The following is a 26,478-nucleotide window of genomic DNA, read 5'->3' on the forward strand; positions in this document are numbered from 1 at the left end:
GAGAGAGGCATTCAACTAAGGTAAATGCAATAACATCTGTGAACTATGGGCTAATTTCACATGATCAAATGGTGTGATTTAAGTATCACGAACAGTGTCACATGATTGAATGCCATGTGATGAAATGACACAAGAATAAATCTCCAGGAATGCATCAAACCAGAATTGGCAGCCACGCAATAGGATAAGGTTGAAAAATGCGTGTGGGAATCACGATGTACCCATTGAAAATGGGAAAATAGAGATGAAGCCCAAGATCAACCATGATCATATTGAAGGTTGGAGCAGACTGGATGGGACGTGTGGTCTACCCCTGCTCCTTGTTTCTTAAGTTCTTATTGTTTCCGACGTAGGCAGAATGCAAATGTCATGCTGCGTGTCTCAGAGCAGGAGATGTAAAATATTGAGAGGCTAGCATGAATTAAACCAGCCTGTATTATTTAATACCAGCTTGGGCTTCCAAAGGAAGTTGCACTCTGGCTGGAGTGTGTGCTGGAAGTCATTATGCAACTGATACTGATCTGGAAAAGACACAACAATGGCACAACATGGCAGAGAATGGACTCCAAGATTTTCTAATGCTGCACTGGGAGCCTTGGTACCGAAGTTAGAGAGCAGGAAGGATGCCAGCTATCCACAGAGAGCCAGAAGGCTCTCCAGGTAAACTTTGCGAAGGCAGTGGAACCAGATTGTGGTTGTGGTCAATACCAGGAGTCCAGCTCCAAACACCTGAATGCAGTGTTTGCAAGACGTTCAGTGGCATCTCAAGTTGGTGTCAGTGAATGCATCTTCAAATGCCACATTGCAGCAGCTGCACTGCTGACCTCATGCACTACTCAACACACTAATTCGTGACTCAACAATCCCAATCAATCTTGACTCATAGCTAACTAAAATAGCTTCACCTCACCCTCACACGCTTAACACTCACACCCGCATCACACAGCATGTACACAGACACCCAGCTATTCAACAAAAAGCTACATGATCTAAACACATTGCAATACACTCAATTACATGTTTTTATGTCCTTATCCTGATGGAGGAGAAGGTGGTTGCCATCGTTGGAGCAGCCTTGTTGAGGTACTGGCCAACCGTGATGCTGAAACTATTGAAGATGACAACATCTTCATACCTAATACTTTTTCATATCCCACTTCCCCCTCACCACTCAACCCCTTCTAATTTAAAAGCTGCAGATAATTTAAGCATGCACCTCTTGCTTTCACATCTCCCTCCACTCACCAAAGCCCTACCCTTGTACCTTTTTCCTTTCAGACAACCAAGTGGTACAACCTGGCCAGTCAAAAATAGAAGAACAGGAAGAGACTGATGAAGAGACACCTCCACCGGGGGTCTCACCCGCAACCACCAGCTTGAATGCTGACACTGTGCATACTTTAGAGGATAGCTTATAGGCAGGATCTGCATTTAGTTGTCTGCAGCCAGGGCAGGGACAAGGATAGCTAAAGTGCTAGCTTGCTGGAGAGTGAAGCTGTACATGTGTCCTGTTGCAGAAACATCAGATGAGCATTTTCTACAGAAAAAGAGTGATGGGATAAGCACAATGAAATGCTTGGTGTATTGGCAGGTCGGTCAGAAGGACTGCCTAACAATGTGAAGGAGTATGGAGAAGTTGAGCACAAACGTGACACAGCTTTGCACAGAGCTTGGAACCCATCCTTTCTGATGTGGAAGTGATGGCCACCTTAATCAGCACACTTGTGGACCCAACCAAGATGCTGCGTGTAATGGTTGATGTCTCAGCTTACATTGCAGCACAAACAGAAGCCATCCAATCTTGCTGCTGCAATGGAATCTCAGACTGAAGTCATGCCAGGCTGGCTTACTGCACTGCAATATGTGCTGCTGCCATCTTGACTGCAGATATCAGCACTCAAAGTGGCTGTCACAAAGGCAATCTGTCCTCCAACACATTGCCATGATTGCTGGAGGTGGGGAGGGGAAGGTGGGGGGCAAGTGGAAGGAATGGCAGTGGCTCTATGGAGCGCAAACCTGCTGTCCCTTCACCATTGCCTTTACTGCTGCCTTCAGCTAGCCAGCTCAGACTGCTGGCATCCATTGCAAGGTGGTGCAGTCCAAAATCAGGCCATCTAGGACTACAGCTGCCCGAAGTTGTCGTGCAGGACCGTCTGCAGTCAGCAGCCTTTTACCAGCCATGCCACAACCACTGTGTAGCAATGCGTAGAAGCACTAGGCCATACAAAGGCACATGGAAGACAGGTACTAAGGAAATGCAATAGGGTAGCTGTATGAGGTTAAGACAGAGCTGGAACATTGAGATCCAAAATGGCAGTGCTGGTGTTATGTGCTGATTGACCTCATGATCTGTTTACTCTGCTTACGTATGGTGGATGCTCCTTGTGCATCACCGAAATGACACCTGGCATGGCTAACACCAGGTGTTTGTGAGAGTGAGTGACATGGGCAACCTTTTTGGAGGCAAACTGACAATAATAGTGCTGTAAGAAAAGATTGCTATGGAGCCGAAAATCCCAGCTGGCAATTCAGCCTTGTGGGGGTGAAGCAGCAGAAAGGCAAGAGGTTGCTAGCCTAGATGGGTGATGTGAATCACATGAAAGGGTGTCATTACTGGCTTCCACCTTATTTTCTCTTGTGTGCTGTCCCAACACACGGATGTCCAAAAGTTGTCCTTGTGTGCTGTCCCCAAACCTCTGCTGATGAGAAGGTTTGCAGGGATCTTGAGGGAAGCTGAAGAATTGCAGGTAGGCCTCAAACGAACATACAAAATAGGAACAGAGGTAGACCATTTGGCCCCTCGAGCCTGTTCCGCCATTCAATAAGGTCATGGCTGATCTGTTTCGAGTTCCATGTTCTCATCTATCCCCGATAACCTTAGATTCTTGTTAACCAAGGGAATCAATCTACCTCTGCCTTAAAAATATTCAGTGACCCCACCTCCACCACCTACTGAGGCAGAGTTTCCAAGTCCAAACCTGCTGAGAGAAAAAAAATTCTCCTCATCTCTGTCCTATAAGGGTGACCCCTAATTTCAAAATAGTGCTCCCTAGTTCTGGAATCTCCCACAAGAGGAAACATCCTTTCCATGTCCACTTTATCAAGACCATTAAGGATCTCATGTACTTCAATCAAGTCACCCCTCGCTAATCTAAACTCCAATGGAAACTAGCCCAGCCTGTACAACCTATCCTCATAAGACAATCTGCTCATTACAGGTATCAATCTAGTAAACCTGCTCTGAACTGCCTCCAATGCATTTACATCCTTCCTTAAATAAGGAGACCAAAACTGCACACAGTATTCGAGATGCGGTGTCACCAATGCCCTGTTTTACTGAAGCATAACATCCTTGCTTTTATGTTCAATTCCTCTCATAATAAAGGATAGCATTCCATTAGCCGCCTTGATTACTTGCTGTACCTGCATGCTAACTTTTTATAACCCATGCGTGAGAACACCTAGATCCCTCTGTGCCTTGGAATTCTGCAGTTGTCTCTGTTTAAGTAACACCACTTTATTATTCTTTCTGCCAAAGTGATCAACTTCACATTTTCCCACATTGTACTCCATCAGCCAGATTTTTTCCCACTCACTCAACTTATCTGTATCCATCTGCAAACTCCTTATGTCTTCACAATATACTTTCCTACGTATCTTTGTGTCGTCTGCAAATTTAGCTACCATGCCTTCATTCCCCTCACCTAAGTCATTGATGTAAATTATAAAAAGTTGAGGTCCCAGCACAGACTCCTGTGGGATTCCACTTGTCACATCCTGCCAATCAGGCAAAGACCCATTTATGCTATTTTCTGTCAGCAAGCCAATCTTCTAACCAGGCTAATATGTTATCCCCTACACTGAGCTTTAATTTCCTACAATAACCTTTGATGTGGCACCTTATCAAATGTTTTCTGGAAATCCAAGTATAGTACGTCCACGGGCTCCCCTCTATCCACCGCACATGTTACTCCTTCGAAAATTGGTTAAGTATGATTTCCCTTTCATAAAACCATGCTGACTCTTCCTGATTAACTTGAGCTTTTCTAAGTGTCCAGCTATAACCTCTTTGATGATCAATCTTAACACCTTCCCCATGACAGATGTCAGGCTAACTGGCCTATAGTTTCCTATTTTCTGCCTCCCTCCCTCCCTCCCTTGAATATCGGGGGTATATTTGCTACTTTCCAGTCTGATGGAGCCTTTCCAGAATATAGGGAATTTTGTAAAATTCCTCCCCCAGGATCTTGAAATTAAATTGGAACGTCCAGTTGCTGATCGCCATCAGGAGATCCTGATCGTCATGATCATACCTGCAGGCACAATCCTCTAACTCTCCACTATATTCCTGGGCATACCGCTTTTCTAGGCCTGGCAGAGGCATCTGAGGTATATGCTTTCTCTTTTGTAACCAGGCTGTAGGGCCCAGAAAAATTGGCCCTATAATGCCTTATATAACTATTTCTGCTTCTGAAATTTAAGGGTGCAGTTGTATTCTACTTCTGTCTGAGACCGTTAGCTGTCAAGTGTGAAAGAAAGCTGCCATGACCTGAGCTGTAATGGTACTTTCAGTTTTCAGTATGTCAGGAGAGAGTCTGCTTTCCTCCACTGCAACCACAACACCAACTTAGTCATTTGATGAACCATCCCGTGGCATTTCACAGGAACATTTTCAAACAAAACTTTGTGAAAGAGGCAAATTTTAAAGGTCACCTTAAATGAGGGAATAGAGGTTTTGGGCGGAATACAGATCTTGGCACCGAGGCAGCTGAAAGCATGATAATTGCATGTACCGCCATTTGAATGTCTAGTGAGAGCAAGCCAGTTGGCAGCTATAGGGCTCAATTGGAGTTCCAAGGCAGCTTTTTTTTGTTAATCTTTAAACAGCGAGAACTGACCTTTGCACCTTTTTTTTTAAAAACAAAGATTTTATTGTTTTACAAGTGGAGGGGGAAAGACCTATCTGTGGACTGGGACTCTGCCAGACTTTATGGTCTCTTTGGTGGAAAAAAGACATCCCAAATAAACCCCTCGCCTCCTAAAGCCATGCAAGTTGTATGACACTTTCTGATCTTTCAAATATTGGCATAGTGACGCAGGTCAGGGCTAGACATTTTATACCAAGATGTGTCATCTTACGAATTTTTAGGGCTCATTTGTGTACTGGCTGCCAGTGTGATGAATGTCATTCATATTAATCGGAATCAGCCTAATTTAAAAAATATTAAATGGAATCAACATTTGAGTTAATGTTTTGGAATGCATTATTTATCCTTCATTTTATTTTATACATAATTATGACAATTTACAATTTTATTTCATTTAATAGGAATGTCTATTCTGTTAGTTGCTGTTGACAGGTTACATTTGTATATTTATTTATACACCTAAGGATACCTATGTGTGGTTAGATACATTGTAGATTGTTTAGAATGCTGGAATATTATTCAGGAGTTACAAATTGTTCTAACCCGTATGATTAACATAATTAAGATTTCATTAGTGTGGTGAGACAAGCTTTTGTATTTTGTTATTTTGGCTGGCTTAACACATGGCATCAATGGGGATTGTGTTGTATATTGATAATTGGCATTCGAGCTGAAGTGTTTCACACACAAATAGAAATGATAGTGAGAGGCATTAGACTGTCACCTCTCACTGGGTAAAAGACATTTACCAAATCCATGCTGAGTGGTGACATCTCAATCCTCTTCTCTTGGGAGGACAGTTAGGAATTGCCAGAATTTCGATAAACTTAGGGGGCCCCACACATTTTGACTACTGTAATGGGACACCTCGGTTAATTTGGACGTATTACACAGTTGCCAGTTCGTTATCGTAGTGCAGATAAACCCGGATCTGTCAATATATAATTATAAATATATTTTTAAAAATGCTCCGGTATTATCACACTGTAACAGGCTGCCAGCAGAGAAATGCTTGTTCCAATCATTAACAGACACAATCTCTGCAGAACACCAGAGGGGAATTAGAATTGGGAAAGAAAATACCTCAAGGGTGGTAATTTTAATATAAGAATTTAATTTGTTATTTTCCATATTAAGAATTTTGCTGTATTAATCCTTTTATCAGTGCTCAGCAGGTTATTTGCACAAGCATAACCGTAAGGTGATATTCATTTCCAGAATGGGTCTGTGTGGAGCTCTAAACAGTGACTGATGCAAATCCTTTTGAAGGCCAGACCAAAGATGGAAATCTACATATTTTTAAATAAAAGCAATGCTACATGCCTAGAGAAAGCAATGCTACATGCCTAGAGAAATGTTTAGATGTAGTGAAGTAACATTCTGCTTCCTGTAGATAATTACAGCAAGAAAATGAAATTTGACCACATTTAACTATACAGATGCCAAACCATCTCTGTACTTAATTATTATATCTATTTCACTGTCCGCACAACGAACATGATTTTTACCATCCCATTTATTGTTATTGTCCCGCTGATGATGATGGATTCTCCCGTCTCTTCAACGGATGTGTTTGGCAAAAAAAAGCCCTAGAGTTTTTTAAAACTATTTTCGTACATCATGCTACTTTAATTAGTCAGAGTACATAGACAGTTAACTATGACATAGTTATTAAATCGTATCTTCAGTAACCAGTTTATATCTTTAAGAAGGAGAAGTGATTTGCCTTAATCTGGAATCAAATGTTCTTCTCTTTGTCATCCACTTTCTACTTGACACCACTTGTCATTCCCCAACTAAGGAGTCTGATAGTTGCTGACTTTGTTATCAGCATGCTTGGAGGTAAAGAAGAATGGTGGATGGTAACCATTTTCTGCTGCTCCCACAACTCTTTGCTTCTGCTTGAATCCTCCTCCAAGCACCCTGACAGAAATCAGCTGAAGGTTCACAGGCACGAACCATCGATCGCTTCATGGTGAAGGATGCTGACAGATGCGATGTGCAAGTTAATTGTCTTTAAATGTGAGAATAAGCTAGAATGTTTACGGAAGAAAAATAAATGAGCGTCAAGCCGATATTTTAAGTTATGTGGAAAATGATTAGAGAGCATATCTTGTCGAAGTTAGGTGCTTCTAAACCTTATACAATACAAAAAAGAGGTAGTTCTTAATCTGAAATGTGGCTTTCAATATCATTGATGAGATAAATACCTCATAGGATTTTGGTCTTTGTTTTGGAAGAGCCAAGATTCTTTATGACATTGCAGATAAGTGACAAGGTGACGTAAATTGCATTTCCAATGCAAAATGAATCTAACTGAAACATCAAATTATCCTGTATGTTCTTGAATATATTTATAAAGGAAAAGCACAATACTGTGGATCCTGGAAAACTGAAACAGAAAATGCTGGAAATACTCAGCAGACCAGGCAGTACCTGTGGAAAGAGAAACAGAATTAATGGATCAGGCCTGTGACCTTTCATCGGAAGTGGGAAAGGTTAAAGATGAAATAGGTTTTGAGCAAGGGGTGGGTGGGACAAGACAAAACCAAAGGTCTGTGATAAGGTTGACGATGGGAGAGATTTGATGACAGAAGAGTTAGTTCTACTGAGCCAAAAGGAATGGTGATGGGATAAGAAAAGGAGCAAAGATAGAAAAGCTGTGCCGAGAGCAGGTGTGCTACTGACTGCAAGCAAAAATGGAAGGAAAACCGAAAAATGCAAAGAAAAAGGAACAAATTGGGGCAGAGATTATGGTCTGAGTTTGTTGAACTCACTGTTGAGTCCAGAAGACTGTTAAGTGACAAACTAAAAGATGAGATGCTGTTCCTCAACCTCCCTCTGAACCATGACCCACCACTGAACATCAAGTCATTGTTTCCAGAACAGTCGTTGACCTCATCTCCTCCGCTGATTGTCCTTTCACGGCTTCCCACTTCATAGTTCCCCAAACGCTTGCTTGCTTCTACTTCCTCCCCAGATCTATAAACAGGACTGCCCTGGTGGACCTATCGTTTCAGCCTGTTCCTGCTGCACTGAACTGATTTCTTCCTACCTTGACTCTATTTTTTTCTCCCCTTGGCCAGTCTCTCCCCACCTACATCCATGACTCTTCTGATGCCCTTCATCACTTCAAAAGTTTCCAATTTCCTGACCCTAACAGTCTTCTCTTTACCATGAATGTTTAATCCCTCTACACCTTTGTTCCCCTTCAGGATGATCTGAGGGCTCTCTGCTTCTTCCTTGAACAGAGTCCCAACTAGCTTCCATCGACCACCACCCTCCTCCACCTGGGTGAACATGTTTTCTCATTGAAAAATTTATCCTTTAACTCATCTCACTTTCTCCAAATAAAAGGTGTTGCCATGGGTATTCGTATAGGTCCAAGCTATGCCTGCCTTTTTTTGTAGTATGTGTTGAACATTTCTTGTTCCAGTCCTATTCAGGCCCCCTCCCTCAACTCTTTTCTTTTGGTACATTGATGACATGTCCTGCTCTCGCCCCGAATTGGAAATCATCTTCAACTTTGCTTCCAATTTCCACACTTATTGGTTTCACATGGTCTGCATCCGACCCTTCCCGTCCCTTCCTTGACTTTTCTGTCTCCGTTTCTGGTGTTGGCTATCACCTAATATTCATTATAAGCCCACTGACATCCACAGCTACCTCAACTTCTGACACCCTACACCCTGTGAGGGTTCCATTCTTTCTGCCACTTCCTCCATCTCCATCATATCTGTTCTGATGATGAAATCTTCCACAACAGTGTTTCGAGATGTCTGTACTGAGGATCCCCGTACTCTGGTTGGCAGGGCCCACAGTGTGTCCACCATGTTTCCCATGCTTCTGCTCTCAACCCTTCCCCGCCCTGCCAGAACCATGATAGCAAGCCCCTTATCCTCACCTTCTGCCCCGCTAGCCTCCGCATTCAACGGATCATTTTCTGTCATTTCTGCCACCACCAGAGTGATGCCACCACCAAACATATCTTCCCCTCCCCTCCGCTCTTCTTTCATCATTCCAAAGGGACCATTCTTTCTGTGATACCCTCATCCACACCCAACACCCTGTCCCCTTCCCATAGCACGTTTCCATTCAAACTCAGGAGATGTAACAGCTGTCCCTTTACCATCTCTCTCCTCAACATCCAAGACCCCAAATACTCCTTTCAGGTGAAGCAGAAACTTACTGTACTTCTTTCAATCTAGTCTATTGTGTTCATTGCTCACAGCGTAGTCTTCTCAACAACGGGGAGACCAAACACATATTGGGTGACTGCTTTGCTGAACACCTCTGTTCAATTTGCAAACATAACCCCAAGCTTCATGACGCTCTCTCCATTTAATTCTCTGTATTGATGTCCTGTTGACATCTCGGACCTCTGCCTGCTGCACTGTTCCAGTGAAGTTCAATGGAAGCTTGAGGAACAGCACCTCATCTTTCAGTTCGTCACTTTACAGACTTCTGGACTCAACATTGAGTTCAGCAATTTCAAACTATAATCTCTGCCCCATTTTGTTCCTTTTTCTTGCATTTTTCATTTTTCCTCTTTTTTTTCCAGGTAGTCAGCAGCACACCTGCTGCAGGCACAGCTTTTGTTTCTTTGATTCTTTTCTTGTCCCATCACCATTCCCTTTGGCCCTGTAGGACTAGCTCTTCTGTCATTCAATCTGTCCTGTCTTCAACCTTATCACAGACCTTTGTTTTGTCCTCGTCCCACCCACCGTCGCTCAAAGCCTATTTCCATCTCTAACTTTTCCCAGTTCTGATGAAAGGTCACAGATCTGAAACTCTCTTTCTCTTTCCACAAATTCCACCTGGCCTGCTGAGTATTTCCAGCATTTTCTCTATTTATAAAGGGCCCCTTGCCGCATTGAAGCCAGTAGTACTGATAGCATCATTGGAAAAACTGGATTGATTAGCTGCTAAATTCGGATAAGTAAATCATCTCAATACCCTGTGATCTTATTTTGACTTGTGTGCTTTTCTTCTATCATCAGTGTCTTCTGTTTTCACCGTGCCCACTGTGAAGCTGCAGGCTGAAATAGGTGACAGTTCAAAGGTTTATGGGAGAAGCAACAGCCATGGCAAAAGTTTTCTGAACCACAAACACTGAGGAATTCTTGTTCCTGCTACCAGTACAAAGGTAATAAAACAATACTTAACATTATTCTTTAAAAAAGCATACGTTTACCCTGTCAACAAATTACTTTAATAGGCTGTGTTTAGTTTTAGAAATTGCATTTTTGTGTGCAAAAATTTATGTCTCCAGCAACAATCAATCTGAAGCTATCATGAGACTGAAACCAAACGTTTCACTATAATAAGTGTTTTTTAAAAAAATGGTACAGCCAGATAATCTGATTATTTGGTTATATAAGCCACAGATGTCAGTCTTCAAAACATCAAAAGTAGAATAGAAAGAAGGACAGTCATTTTACTTTGAGAACTGGAGTGGGGAATTTGCAAACATTTTCTAACCAATAGGAATTAACATCTACACTGCATCAGAATCTGCCTGTTGACAGTAAATTAGACCTTGTGACCTTAACGAGACAGATAACATTTTCTCACATTTTCACCCCCAGAAGGAAAAAATAGTTCAGACCAGTGCTCTTATTTCCCAGTTTTTACTGTTTTTTCCTTCTGGGACATCTTGCCTTCACTCCTATTTCCTCTTCCCTCTGCTCCAGTCCCCTACCCTTCCTGTCCTGTCATTGTCCTCCTCTCTCCAGTCTTTTCTTTCTCCCTTTCCCCTCCACCACATTCTCTCCCCATTCCCTCCTCCTTTCTTCTCTCATTGCTGCTACGTTTCTTCCCTTACTCCCATACCATGTCCCCCCCACCACTTTCCTCTCAACTGTCCTTGCTCCTTTCATCCATTCTTTCTCTGCTTTTCTCTCCTACCTCCCCACTGCCCATTCAGCTCTGCCCCACAGAACAGAATCTTTGGATAATGACCTGCGCCCCCAGAGTGTGAACCTCAAGAGATTTTATCTCTTTGGCCTCATTACCATTTTCCGATACGGAATCCCACGTGCAGTTGGCAGGAATGACGTCTCTTCCTGCAGACAGGAATCAAAATTGCTGGGGATTCTGCCTTAATTACACCCTTGACAATGTATTCCAAGTCTTCTATGTAAAGACATTTCTTCTAACAAATTTGGTAATGGCAGTTCTAGCAAACAAGTAACTATGTATTGTGAGACTTTTGCTACTTCCTATCATGTTGAGCTGAGAATGGACTAACCTTTTCAGATCAAGGAAGAGGATGTGAAAGGCCTCAGAACTACATACGAACAAGGAGTAGGAGTAGGCCATTCTGTCCATCAAGCCTGATCCACCATTTAATAAGATCATGGCTGATCTGATAGCAACCTCAAATCTGCATCCTGCCTACCCCCGAAAACCTATCACCCCCTTGCTTACCAAGAATCTATCCACCTCTGCCTTAAAAATATTCAAAGACTCTGCTTCCACCACCCGCTCAGGAAGAGAGTTCCAAAGACTCTCAGCCCTCTAAGAGAAAAAAATTTCACCTCATCTCTGTCTTAAATAGGCGACCCCTTATTTTTAAACAGTGACTCAAGTTCTAGACTCTCCCACAAGAGGAAACATCCTCTGTCAATGTATAAATAATCACACTGCATGGCAATCACCTTATTAAAGACAATTGCTAGTTAAACAGGTGATGGGCATTGATTATCCCATCTAAACGGAATATAAAGATACAGCTGGAACACTTTGGATGGAAGCTACTTAGAAGCCAATAGTGCTGAGGAGTTGTCTTAAATAAACCCAGCTTGAACCAAAAGACCAGCCTGGACTAATTCTCCTACTACAACCTTGTATTATGAGGAACATGGTAGCAGAGGATGAACGTTAAGCTTTGCTGATTGATTGCTGTATATGAAGCTTTTTGTCTCAATCCTCTGAGGGGAAAGAAGTGCACTGTTGCTGATAATTTAAGTTATGGAATGGTGGAAGGATGGTGCAAAATCGCAAGCTTTGACTGTCCACCAATTTTTCTGACTCTGAACCATATCAGCAATGGAAGGCTGAAGTTGAAATGTGGACCCGGGTTACTTCTATACCCCGGAAGAAGCAAGGTATGGCTTTGGTGTTATCATTACCAGCCAAAAGTAAGATAAGGAGTAAAGTATTTTCAGAATGGAAAGTGGATGATTTGGATCATGAAGAGGGATTGAACCTTCTGTTACAATTTTTGGATAAGTTTTGCAAAAAGGATGAGTTTTTGGAAGTGTATGAAGCTTGGACGATCTTTGATAGGTTTAGGAAATCAGATGATCAGTCCATGGAAGAATATATCATGGATTTTGATAAATGGTACAGGAGACTACAGAGGTTTGAACTTGAAATTCCGAAATCGGTATTGTCATTTAAATTACTGGACTGGGCTCACATTTCCCATGTTGATAGTCTTTTAGTACTTTTAGGGGTTCACTTCGGGGGAAAGAATCTTTCCAAGATCAAATGGCTGCTGCCCTAAAAAGATTTCTGGGGAAACAGCCATTCCCTGCCACTTTCTTAGCAAATGCGAACAACTATGCTGTGAAACAAAGGATAGAGGATTTAATGGTGGCCGAATTTCAAGGTCAACCAAATATTAGACGAAGATTCCAATGCAAAGATGGGGTTAATGACAAGAAGTCTGAAAATGGCTGGAACTCTGGCAATTTGAGAGTCGGGACAAAAAGTGTGTCTGGAATGGTGACCATAGGCATTTAAACCCAAAGAATGCACGGGGAATGGTTAATCGGTGTTTTTGGTGTGGTTCCCATTATCATTACGCAATGAACTGTCCACGGTGAAGGAATCGTGTTTTTGAAGTGACCCATGAGACAGATTCATCTGAAACTAAAAACGATGATGGTGACTGCCCTGATGGAATTGTATTGATCACTGAGAGTTTCAACCCGATGATAAGCATCTTAATGGTAGATTCCTTCAACTGTGCAGTTCTGGACAGCGGTTTCACTTCTATGGTGTGTGGCATGTACTGGCTTGACAGCTATCTAGAGTCTCTCGATGAGGTAGACTGGCGGAAGGTCAAGGAGTATGAAAGCTCTACCCACTTCAGGTTCGAAGATGACAATACATTAACATCCTCCAAACGGGCGGTCCTCCATTGTAAGATAGCAGGTATCAATCCGTTTATCAGTACTGATAGGGTTTCTAGCGAGATAAAGCTATTTTTAGTCGATCTGCTATGAAGAAGGCTCAGATGACACTAGATATGAAGAATGATAGAGCAGTCGTGTTTGGAAAAAATGTGGATCTACATTTTACTTGGTCAGGCCATTACTGCTTGCCACTAAAGAAGCCAGAGATTTCTCATCAAAAAGTTCATGAAGTTTTGTTAACTGCTGAGAATAAGAATTTGGCGGACAAAAATAAGATCATTTGGAAATTACATAGAGAGTTTGCACATCCGGTGCTAAAGAAACTGAAGACTCTACTTTGAGATGCAGGAGTGGTCGATAAAGGATATGATGAACTTTTTGAACAAATCACTGCTCAGTGTGAAATTTGCCTTAAATATCGCAAGACACCACTGCGTCCTGTTGTGAGCTTGGCAGTAGCCAGGGAGTTTAACGATGCAATGGAAAGGACTTGAAAGTTTGGGACAAGGATAGGGTTTTTTTTTTTACTACATTTCATAGATATGGCAACCAGATTTAGCCTATCCACTGTAATACATAGTAAAGACAAAAGGACCATTGTCGACAAAGTCATGGAGAAATGGGTAGGAACAGGATTAGGAGCACCAACGGAGTTTCTCACAATGGTGGGGAATTTGCCAATGAGGAATTTCGAGATGTGTGTGAAAATTTAAATATCACAGTTGTGTACACTGCAGCTGAGAGCCTGTTTAGTAATGGTCTTCGCAAAAGAAACCATGCAGTAATAGACGACATGTGACATAAAATATTGGCTGATCAACCAGATTATAAACTGCAAGTGGCACTAGCATGGATGGTGCATGCAAGGAGCTCTCTGCAAATGGTTGGGGGGGTACAGTCCCTACCAGGTGGTGTACAGAAGAAATCCGAAGTGACCTTCGGTGTTGTCAGATACTCCCCCCTGCTCTAAAAGGGACGAGCATTATCTCCACCTTTTCTGCTCATCTGAACGCTTTGCATGCTGGCAGAAAAACTTTCATTGAAGCTGAGGTTTCGGAGAAAATTCAGTGGGCCCAACAGCACTGCATAGGACCATCAGGAATACAGTTTAGACAATGAGACATGGTATATTATAAAAGGGAAGGCAAGAAAGAGTGGAAAGGACCTGGCAAGGTAATAGGGAGTGATGGGAAAATAGTAATTGTGCAACACGGCAATCAAACTGTAAAGGTACATTCTTCGTGGTTAATTGGCACTGACTATACCATTATAGGTTCTGAACAGGACATAGAACACGAGGAGGCACCATGCACTTCACATACACACACTAGGTAGCAATGAGGAGCAGACAACGGCAGATACAGGGTTGACTGACTTGAACAAATTAACACTGAGGTACAGGATAATGCTATTCATCCAAAAGGGCAATTACCCAAAGTAGGAACAAAGGTAACATACATGCCAGAAGGGACCAGTGTGTGGAGGGATGTCACTGGTGTGGAGAGCAGGAAAGGCCACTGGTAAATACAAACATTGGCTAACTGTGCAGGATGAAGGGCAGGAGACGAGCTATTGATTGGCAAACAGGTCAAGATGTGGAAACCCAGAAAGTGCAGTATGAGTTCTGACAGTGGAGCAGAAAGTGGTCTTGACCCTAGAAAAAAATCACGGACTTGCAAACAGGGTTTTGCTCACATGGGAGAACGATCATATAGTAGTAGTCCAGAAAGGGAGAGGAATCTAAGTAGAGGCCATAGGAGGACTAGAGACCAAGCTAGGAATCACAATAGAAGTAGAAGTCCTTATGACCAATAGATTCTAGTAGCCGCTAATAAATTGGAAAATGAACTGATTAAAGGAAGCCAAACAGAAGGAGTTAGGAAGTTGGAAGGAATTTGGGGTGTATGCTGAAATACCTGACAGACGGCAGCCAGCCCTATCTCACAGGTGGATCTGTACAGAAAAGGCACTCCCAGACTACACATATAAAGCCAAAACGAGATTAGTAGCCCGAGGTTTGAAGAGAGACTAGGAGATCAGGATGTCAGAGTGGACTCGCCTACTGCAGGGAAAGTGAGTTTGAAGATATTTGTTTTAGCTATTTTGGCATCCTATTCCTGAGAGTGCAAATCGATTGATGTAAAGGCTGTGTTTTTACAGGGGGGGGAAGTTTTTTGAAACCACCCAAAGAAGCTGGTGATGTAGATGGAAAACTATGGAAATTGAACAAGTGTGTTTACAAATTGAATGATGCATCAAGAGTATGGTATTTTTCCGTCTGTTCTGTTGAAAACAGGTTGCATTTCAGTTAAAAGCGATGTTCTACTGGTACCATAAGGAGAAACTAGCTGGAATCTTTATCTTGCATATTGGTGATTTCCTGTGGGGAGGCTTTGTAGAATTTGAACAATGGGTACTCGAGAAGATAAAGAAGGAATTCAAGGTCAGAGGTCAGGCTTCATGGGCCTTTAAATACATAAGATTAGACATTAAGCAGAGCAAGTTAGGAGTACATTGAATCAACAGTCTTATCTAGAAAATGTTAATCATACCCCAATAACTCTGGTTAGATCCTCACAAAAAGAGGATCCTGCTACCAAGGAAGAAACAGGATAGTTGAGAAGTTTGATTGGGCAGTTGAACTGATTGTGCGCTCAGACTAGGCCTGACGCTAGTTATATGTTGGAGCTGAGTACTATGATGAAACATGCTACAGTTGAGGAAGTTCTGAGAGCAAATATAACACACAAAAAAAATTAAATTCTGAGAGATGTGTGCCCAAGTTTCCAGCCTTGGGTGATCCAGAAGATATGAGGTTGGTCATTTTTAGCAATGCTTCATATGCCAATCTTCCAGATGGGTACTCTAGCACAGCAGGGTTTATCATATTCTTGGTGGGAAAGAATGATAAATGTTGCCCGCTGGCTTGGGAGGCCAAGAAAATAAGGGGAGTGCAAAGCACCTTAGCTGCTGAAATGCTGGCCTGAGTAGAAGCCTAGATATGGGGGTTTACTTATCCAATATACTGATAGTAGCATTATATAAGGACAAGTCGAGAAAAGTTTTCCCAAAGAATGTTATGTTGATAACCATCTCTTTGGGATCATGTTCATTTGACAAAAAGTTTCACTGAAAAAAGGCTAAGTATCGACGTAGCCAGCATAAAAGAAATCTTTGAGAGAAGCGAGATCTCTAAGATACAATGGGTTGACATAAGTCACCAACTATCAGACTGTTTTACAAGTAGAAGTGCTTGCTCTAAGAAGTTATTAAATGTATTGGAAGAGGGGTGTTTTATGGTGAAATGGAAAAAAAACTATTTTTTGTTTTATTGTATGTATATATGTGTGTGTGTGTGTGTGTGTGGGATCTATAGATGTGGGAATACGTGACATTATTTCCTTCTGTTTGTTTCAAAAAGAATGTTCTTTAATTTTTTTCAAAAGCTTTAATTAAAAAAGAAAAGAGATGAATCTGTCAAACTCTTTCGAGTTATCAACAGTCACAGATTGCAACCCTTTCGAGTACAATCACAGTTCTTGGTTTTTCCGGGAGTGGGACATGAACCCACAATATAAATAATCCCACTGCATGGCAATCACCTTGTTAAAGACAATTGCTAGTTAAACAGTTGATAGGCATTGATTATCCCATCTAAACAGAATAAAAAGATACAGCTGGAGCACTTTGTGGGAAGCTACTTGGAAGTCAGTAGCATTGAGTTGTCCTGAAAATAAACCTGTTTGAACCAAAAGACCAGCCTGGGCTAATTTTTCTACTGCAACCTCTTATTGTGAGTAATGTCCTCTCCACATTCAAAGAGCATTCCTTTTTTTGTAGTTCAACACAGTGCAGGCCATGAGCTGAAAATATTAATTAAATTGTTACAAAATGTAATTGAGTCATCTTCCTTTGACTAATTCAGTGCGTTTTTTTTTCATTTACGGGATATGGACATCACTGGCTAGGCGAGCATTTATTGCACATCCCTACTTGCCCTTGAGAAGGTGGTTGTGAGCTGCTGCCTTGTTCCATGTGGTGTAGGTGCTCCGACAGTGCTGTTAGGGAGGAAGTTCCAGGATTTTGGTCCAGCGACAGTGAAGGAACAGTGATGTATTTCCAAGTCAGGATGGTGAGTGGCTTGGGGGGAACTTCCAGGTGGTGGTCTCCCCATGTACCTGCTGCCCTTGTCCTTCTAGGTGATAGCAGGTGTGGGTTTGGAAGGTGCCTTAGTGAGTTTCTGCAGTGCATCTTGTAGATGGTACACGCTGCTGCCACTGTTTGTCGGTGGTGGAGGGAGTAAATGTTAGTGGATATGGGGCCAATCAAGCAAGCTGCTTTGCCCTGGATAGTGTCGAGCTTCTTGATTGTTGTTGGAGCTGCACTAATCCACGCAAATGGTGAGTATTCCATCACACTCCTGACTTGTGCCTTATAGATGGTGGACAGGCACTGGGGAGTTAGGAGGTGAGTTACTCAGCGCAGGATTCCTAACCTCTGACCTGCTCTTGTAGCCACAGTATTTATTTATATGGCTGGTCCAGTTCCGTTTCTGGTCAATGGTTGGACAACTTCTGGTGTGGCATTAATATATCAAGTTACTGGCATTGACTTACTCTTAAGACCATCTCCTTCCATTCTATCTGAACCAATCCTTTGCTTGGCTTCCTTCCCACAGTCCCAAATAACTGAAACCACCTTTCTCTGATTTAGACCAGCATAGAGAAAATTGAAAACTTAGAAAATGTGCACCATGCTGCAACATCTGCAAACTTGCTTTTTGCAGGCGCTAAACAAATACCTTTCCTCTTGCATGGGTAGTGTACCCCTGTATGCTGCTGCAGAGTTGGAATTCCCCAAGATACCTACCCTGAGCCAAGGCTTATTGAGTTTCCAATAGTCTGTCTTGAATATTATGAACCTGAGAAAGCAAATTAAAATTTTGCCAAAGTGGGGAGTTGCTTTCAAGCAGAAGTTCTACCCCAAAGTATTTCCAGCAAAATAACCTCTGTGGAGGAAAATCTAAGTCCTGGTATCAGAGATTAGGATGGAGAAGGAGAAGAAAGAAGGATGCGTGTCGTGGTGGAACTAGGAGTTTTCATTGACTTGCATTTAGCAAAAATAATGCAGAAGTGTGATTGGAATTAATTAAAACAAGGAAAGGACTGCTATTTATGCATAAAATAGTATGAATTGCAGTTTAGAGTACAATGAAAATGTATTTTTTGATCAAACCTAACCACAATCATATCTGCACTCTGACATCATTGGATCCAATGATTCATCTGCTGGAAATCACCTGACACTGACCACAAAAATGATTTTCCAGTTTAAAATTATTCATTACTTATAATTAATTGTCTAAAGTTTTGGCATTGGATGATGAAGCACCTGGCTTTATTCCAGGTATGCCATTGCTAACATTAATGTTTCTATTATAGCTTCTGTTTAAAAAGCACAGTATTAGAGATATGATGGAATGTCCTTAGTGGGATAGGCCATTATTTTAGTTTGCTGGGCTGAACCACTGCAATTATTTGGCATTTGAAGTCTTATTTGTGACAGGAGTAGAGAAGTGTGCTGCAAATGGAAGTAGTACATGCAAACCACAATTTATACATATTTAGGTAGTGATTATCAACTAAATGCATCCTGTTCCATATCACACATGTAATCATCACTTTATAGCATTGCTACAAGGTTGAAGTGTAAAAGCCCTTATCATTCCTTCATGTTACAAGCAGCTTTTGATAAAATATTTGCAGTGCTTTTGCAAACTGAAGATGTGATTTTTTTTGTGTTGATGAGTGTGCTTAATAGAGTAGTTTGTCCTATTGAATAGTTGCCTTTAAATCAGTTGATTAAAATTTGTTGAATTTTATTGTTGAATTAACATTTTGAGGCATTACTCATCATTTTGCATGAGGGATCTGCCTGTAACTGCAAAACGTCAAAAAAGTTTGCATCTTCAAATCAGTATTGTCACCTTTAAATCTAATTTGAGGTTATGGAAGAGTACAGTTCAGAGTTTTAATCTTTGTGTACTGCTCTTCCTCTGTTTACCTTTGTTCACAGTCATTTTCAAATAGAGGCCCATTGGAATCTGTTTATTTTAATATCACCCTCCACTTTGCACTTAAAAACAGAAAATACTTGGGAACACTCAGGTCAGGGAGCATCCAGTTAGAGAGAAACACAATGTTACCATTTCATTTCTTTGAAGATCATTTACCAGAAAACTCTGATGATAAGTCATCAACCTGAAACATTAACTCTGCTTCTCTCTACACACACTACACGCTGTTGTGGCTTCCCTGCCAGGCCAACCAGCCATCAAAGAGCCAGATGCAGATGTGATCCAGAAAGGTAATTTTTGTAAACTTTTTATTAGTTTACTTAATTGATCAGGGGGAGAAGCCCCATAAAAATATCTTGGAGCTTAATTCTTGCCCTCAGTTGCTCCTTTGTGGAACCATTTACTCAAGTGCCAGGGACTGCTTATTTGGGTTCTTGCTGGCGGCCTCCTGTCACCCAGAATCATACCTTTGCCCGTAGGTCAGGCTGCTATCACTTTATATCGGTTTTGGGTGGAAGACTGAAGGGGCTATTCCATGCGAGGCTCAGAAATTAAAACCTTCCTGGCTTCACACTATGGTGGGCCTGGTTTTGCCATCCACCTCGGCCGGAGCCCCCATGACACTAAATCATTTGTTGCGTATCAGTCACTGATGGTGCACTCTCACTGTAAAGGGGTCATAGGATCTAGTGCTTAAAATCAATGTAAATGCTACTTCCAGTTCGAATATTAGGGCTGAGCTTCTCTTGCAGGTTCTCCTTTTAATCCAATAGATCTGTGGGTGTAAACACGACTATAGTAATTTCTGGCCAGGTTTTCCTGTCCTGCATCAAGACGGAATGGAGGCAGGACTGCGAAAAAGGAGGTGCCAGCTGCCTGCATGCCAACCTGCCACCTCCGTTCCAGACTGACTTTCCCAAGGTTGGGGGTTGCCCACCTCATTAGTTGGGCATATTGAGTTCATTAGTGAGCTCACTAAGAAACCACCACCTAACTTCCTGAGATTTTCATGGTGACGGGCGTCTGTGAGAAGCCCTCTGAAGCTGACCAGCGGCAGCATGGTGGGAATATGAGCAGCAGCATTGAAACTGTTTTGTTTAATGGAAAAAAGTGAAAGTTTTGACAAAAGAATTACTGAGTAGCAGTGAAATTTCAGTAGCCAACGTTCCCTGACCCTATCCTGGGTCTCAGCTCTTCATTTGCCATGGCCACTTTGAAGGTGGAGATCTCTTTTTTTTGAAGACCATGCACAAACAGCAGCCGCAGCAACGGCCAACTTGGGCCAGAATGTGGCCCAATTCACTCCGCCATTCCTGCCCCCCCACCCCCGGCAGCCCCAGCCACTAATTGCACGCCAGATCTCTCTCTACGGTCATCAAGTCCCTTGCCCAGAGAAAACCATGCCTCATGGCGGGCTGGCGATGGGAGAGAGTACGTAACAAGGGATCAGTTCCATCTCCGATGGGGAAAATCTAGCCCTTGGAATTAATTTACCGTACTGCCTCCAACTAAACATAGCATTTTAGCCCGACAGCCCATGAGAGATACCTTTACACCGTATAGTATTCAGTCCAACAACAACAATTGACATTTATATAGCACCTTTAATGGAGTAAAATGTCCACAGCTGCTTCAACGGAGCATTTGACATAAAGTGACACAGAATCAAAGAGGGAGACATGATGATAGGTGACCAAAATCTTGGTCAAAGAGGAAGGTTTTGAGGAAAGTCTTAAAGGAGGAAATTGAGGTGGATAGGAAATGCTTAGGGAGGGAATTCCAGAGATCAGGGCCAAAATCATTAAAACAAATGGGTAAGAATTTTAAAAATGCATTCATGGCTAGTGAGCCAATATAAGTCATCAAGCACAAGGATGATTGGTGAGGGAGACTTACAAGTTTGTGCCTTTGGAAGATTGGACAGTATCATCATGGAAGTGAACGTATTTGCATAAATTGTATTTGGAAAAGCAGATAAAATCAGGAAAAGAATATAGGTTAATGTGCAGCTGGATATCATTTCTGGCTTCAGAAACCACATGATATACAATAATGCTGGCAATTGAAGCTAAAACTACAGCACTCGGGTTAGGATTAAATTTTAAATTTCTTGGAAAATATGAAGGGATTTAAAGATTTTAGAGGCTTTGGCAGATTAATGTAAAGTTCCCGCCAAATCTTAAAAAGTGAGCACTGGATCACAAGGATATCCCACTGTGTTTGTGTTCGAGTTAAGGTATTAGAGCTGGTTGCAACCAGAGAGATTTATAATTGAATTTATTAAAACACTGAACAATGCGAGTCCAGAACTGGATTGACCGACCTATGTGAAAATTCATAACCTGTAGGGAACACATTTCTTTTATCATCAGTTAATAGTGTAAATTGTCCTTAAAACATCACGGCACCACCAAACACATCTTCTTCCCTGCCCCTTTCGGCATTCCGGAAGGACCGTTCCCTCCGTGACACCTGTTCACTCCTCAGTCACTGCCCACAGCAACCCCGCCCTTTCATATGGCCTCTCCAGCCTGGCCCTGCACCCCCTCAAGAGCCTTAAGAGCAATAGCTCTTAGCCTAACCTTGCAAAATCCCTCCCCACTTAAATTGGTTCCAGCAACAATCTCCATTGGGGATTGCTTGTAGTTCCAACAGTGGCCGCCAATCCTGCCTGCTGCTTGTGATACTACAGTGCTGTCAGCCATCCAATTAAAAGTGAGAGAGCGAGGGGAGCAGCGGGGCCTTTAACAGTGAGAGAAGAGTGAGAGACCATTATAGAGCATGGAGAGAGAGATGAGAGACCATTAAAGAACTCAGAGAGCAGCTGATTGGTGAGTGGGATTGGTGAGTATTTCTAGTCTTTAAAGTAAAAGTAAGGTCTTTAGTTTGTGTTTAGATCTCTAGTCTTTTTTTTAAAATTAAAAATAGCTTGTTAAGTATGAGATCAATACTGGTGTGTAAAAGAATTATAATAAAGAGCGGGGGATTCTTCAAGTGTAAAGAACAGGGATACTAGGGTAATTAATTAAGTAATTAAATAAAATACAATAGCTATGGCAGGGCGGGTGATGTGTTGCTGCTGCAGCATGTGGGAGCTGCTGAACACCAAGGTGATCCAGAGCGAACACATCTGTAGTAAGTGTTTGCAGCTCGAGGAACTTCTGATCCGAGTTAAGGAGTCCGAGCTGCAGACATTGCGCCACATCAGGAAGGGGAGAAGTTACCCGGACACTTTGCTCCAGGAGGTGGTCACACTCCTCAGATTAGGTAATTGAAATTTGGTCTGTGATCAAGGACAGTAGGGTGTGACTGCAGGTGAAGCAGGAATGGGGTCCCAAGGGGTAGAATTCGAGGAACCTCGGCCCTTGCAACTGTCCAACAGTTGCGAGGTTCTTGCAAGCTGTGTGGATGAGAGCGGGGACTGCAGAGAGGATGAGGAAATTGAGCACGGCACCATGGTACAGGGAGTCATTCAAGTAGGAGGAGGAAAAAGGAACATAGTGGTGGTAAGGGTCAGTATAATTAGAGGATAGACACAGTTCTATGTAACCATGAGCATGAGTCCTGAAGGCTGTGTTGCCTGTCCGGTGGCAGGGTTAAGGACATCTCCTTAGGGCTGGAGAGGAACTTGGAGAGGGAAGGGAAGGATCCAGTTGTTGTCGTCCACGTTGGTACCAATGACATTAATAGGACTAGAAAGGAGTTTCTGCTGAAAGAATTTGAACAGTTAGGGGTCAAATTAAAAAGCAGAACCGCCAAGGTAATAATCTCGGGATTACTACCTGAGCCATGGGCGAACTGGCATAGGGTAAATAAAGTCAAGGAGTTAAATGCATGGCTCAAAGATTGGTGTGGGAGGAATGGGTTTCAGTTCATGGGGCACAGGCACCAGTATTGGGGTAGAAGCGAGCTGTTCCGGTGGGACGGGCTTCACTTGAACCGTGCTAGGGCCAGTGTCCTTGAAAACCGAATAACTAGGGCTGTAGAGAGGGCTTTAAACTAAATAGAGGGGGGAAAGCATATGGAAAGGGGATCTGTGGGCTAACAAGGCAGCTATTTAGGTATCGATACCCAGAGTACGACAGGAAGGGACAGAGTATTCAAACATAAAAAAGCAGCAGCAAATAGGGTCAAAGGGGGAAAAATGGTAAAAAGGCAAAATTAATGGCTCTTTTCTTAAATGCACATAGTATTTAGAACCATAGAAAAGTTACAGCGCAGAAGGAGGCCATTCAGCCCATCTTGTCCATGCCAGCCCGAGGACACCCAGGTGCCCTTTCTAATCCCACCTTCCTGCACCCAGCCCATAGCCCTACAGCTTACAGCACTTTAGGTGCAGATCCAGGTACTTTTTAAAAGAGTTTAAAGTTTCTGCCTCTACCACCAACTTGGGCAGCGAATTCCAGACACCCACTACCCTCTGCGTAAAAACGTTCTTCCTCATGTCCCCCCTACGCCTTCTGCCACTTATCTTGAATCTATGTCCCCTGGTTCTAGAATTCTCCATCAAGGGAAACAATTTTATCCTGTCCACTCTATCTGTTCCCCTTATAATTTTGTACACCTCAATCAAGTCGCCTCTCAGCCTTCTTTGTTCCAAGGAAAATAACCCCAACCTATCCAATCTCTCCTCGTAGCTACACTTTGGAACAAAATAAATGAATTAACGGCACAAATAGAGGTTAATGGCATGATCTTATAGCCATTATGGAAACTTGGTTACAAGGAGATCAAAGCTGGGAACTAAATATTCAGGGGTGTGACTTTTCAAAAGGACAGGCAAGAAGGAAAAGGTGGTGGGATAGCTTTGTTAGTACGTAATGGAATAAATATGATAGCAAGAAGTTATCTTGGATCGGAAGATGTAGATTCCATATGGGTGGAGGTAAGAAATAACAAGCGGAAGAAGACACTGGCCCCCAATAGGCTCCCTAACTGTAGCTATACTGTAGGGCAGAGAATAAATCAGGAGATAATAAGGGCATATAAAAAAGGCAGTACATTAATCATGGGCAACTTTAATCTTCATGTAGATTGGGAAAATCAAATTGGTAGAGGTAGCCACGAGTAAGAATTCAGTGTATTCGGGACAGTTTGCCAGAACAATAAGTTGTGGATCCAACCAGGGATCAGGCTATTTTGGGTCTGGTAAAGTGTAATGAGGCAGCCTTATTAAATGATCTCAGAGTAAAAGATCCCCTAGGAAACAGTGACCATAACATGGTAGAATTTAGCATTCAGTTCGAGAGTGAGAAACTTGGGTTGGAAACAACTGTGTTAAACTTAAATAAGGGTAATTATAAAGGAATGAGGGCAGAGCTGCCTGGAGTGGACTGGGAAAGGAGTTTATCGGAAAAGGCTGTTGATGAACAATGGCATACTTTTAAGAAAATATTTCATGACTCACAACAAAGAAATATCCCAGTGAGGAAAAATGATTCTAGGAAGGGGATAAACCAACCATGGTTAACCAAAGAAGTTAAGGACAGTATCAAATTGAAAGAAAAAAACATGCAATGTGGCAAAGATTAGTGGTAAACCAGAAGATTGGGAAGGTTCAAAAAACCAACAATAGATGACCTAAAAAAAATAGAGGGAGAAAATAAACTTTGAGGGTAAACTAGCAAGTAATATAAAAACTGATCATAAGAGCTTCTTTAAATATATAAAAGGGAAGAGAGAGGCCGAAGTGAACATCGGCCCCTTAGAGAACGAGGCTGGGGAAATAATAATGAGGAGCCAGGAAATGACAGAGGAGTTGAATAAATACTTTGCATCAGTCTTCACGGTAGAAGACACTCACAGCATTCCAAAAATACTAAGTAATCAAGGGGCAAAAGTAGGGGAGGAAATAAATACAATAAATATCACGAGTGAAAAAGTACTAGGGAAACTAATGGGGCTAAAGGCTGATAAGTCCCCTGGTTCTGATAGGTTGCATCCTAGGATATTAAAGGAAGTAGCTACACGAATAGTGGCTACACTGGTAATAATCTTCCAAGAATTCTTAGATTCTGGAAAAGTCCCAGAAGATTGGAAAACTGCCAATGTAATGCCCTTATTCAAAAAGGGAGGGAGACAAAAAAACAGGTAACTGTAGGCCAGTAAGCTTAATGTCCGTCATTAGGAAAATGTTAGAGTCTATTATAAAGGATATAACAATAAAGCATTTAGAAATGCATAACATAATCAATCAGAGCCTGACAAATTTATTAGAATTCTTTGAGGAGGTAACAAGTAGGATAGATAAAGAGGAACCAGTTGATGTTATATATTTGGATTTCCAAAAGGCATTTGATAAGGTACCGCACATAAGGCTTCTTAATGAGATAAGAGCCCATGGTGTTGGGGGTAGTATGTTAGCATGGATAGAGGATTGGCTAACTAATAGAAGACAGAGTTGGGATAAGGAAGACATTTTCAGGATGGCAACCTGTAACTAATGGAGTGCCACAGTGATTAGTGCTGGGGCCACAATTATTTACATTACATATTAATGACTTAGATGAGGGAAGTGAATGTACTATTGCCAAGTTTGCGAATGACACACAAAAATAGGTGGGAAGGCAAATGGTGAAAATGACGGAGCCTACAGAGGGATATAGACAGGTTAAGTGAGTGGGCAAAAACTTGACAGGTGGAATATAATGTGGGAAAATGTGAGGTTGTGCATTTTGGCAGGAAGAATAGAGGAGCTGAATATCAATTAAATGGAGAAAGGCTGCAGAAAGCTACAGCACAAGAAGAATTTGGGAGTCCGCATGCATGAATCCCAAAAAGCTAACAGACAAGTTCAGCAGGTAATGGGGAAGGCAAATGGAATGTTGGCCTTTATTTCAAAGGGAATGGAGTATAAAAATAGGGAAGTCTTGCTAAAGCTATACAAGGCACTAGTTAGACCACACCTAGAATACTGTGAACAATTTTGGTCCCCTTATCTAAGGAAAGATATACTGACATTAGAGGCAGTCCAGAGAAGGTTCACTAGGTTGATCTCTGGTATGGAGGGATTTGCTTATGTGGAGAGGTTGATAGGTTGGGCCTTTACTCATTGGAATTTAGAAGAATGAGAGGCGACCTTATTGAAACATATAAGATTCTTATGGGGCTTGACAGGGTAGATGCTGAGAGGTTGTTTTCCCTTAGTGGGGCAGCCTAGGACCAGAGGGCATAATCTCAGAGTAAGGGGTCACCCATTTAAGACAGAGATGAGGAATTTCTTCTCTGAGGGTAGTTAATCTGTGGAATTCTTGACTGCAGAGGGCTGTAGAGACTGGGTCGTTAATTATATTCAAGGCTGAGCCAGACTGATTTTTAATCAGTAAGGGAA

At 42.1% G+C, this 26,478-nt stretch overlaps 1 protein-coding gene across 5 annotated transcripts in view; it reads left to right on the forward strand.

Moving 5' to 3' along the window:
* cdk14 (cyclin dependent kinase 14) overlaps positions 1 to 26,478 on the forward strand; it is a 726,725-nt gene that overhangs the window by 564,133 nt on the left and 136,114 nt on the right. For all 5 annotated transcript variants that reach the window (XM_078538467.1, XM_078538471.1, XM_078538473.1 and 2 more), the window contains one exon: positions 9,929 to 10,074. In XM_078538467.1, the coding sequence (XP_078394593.1) occupies positions 9,929 to 10,044 (116 nt within the window). In that variant the 3' untranslated portion in view covers positions 10,045 to 10,074. The remainder of the gene's footprint in view (positions 1 to 9,928; positions 10,075 to 26,478) is intronic.

The sequence above is a fragment of the Cetorhinus maximus genome, chromosome 3, assembly GCF_964194155.1.
Source record: "Cetorhinus maximus chromosome 3, sCetMax3.hap1.1, whole genome shotgun sequence".
In the NCBI taxonomy this organism is placed as follows: domain Eukaryota; kingdom Metazoa; phylum Chordata; class Chondrichthyes; order Lamniformes; family Cetorhinidae; genus Cetorhinus; species Cetorhinus maximus.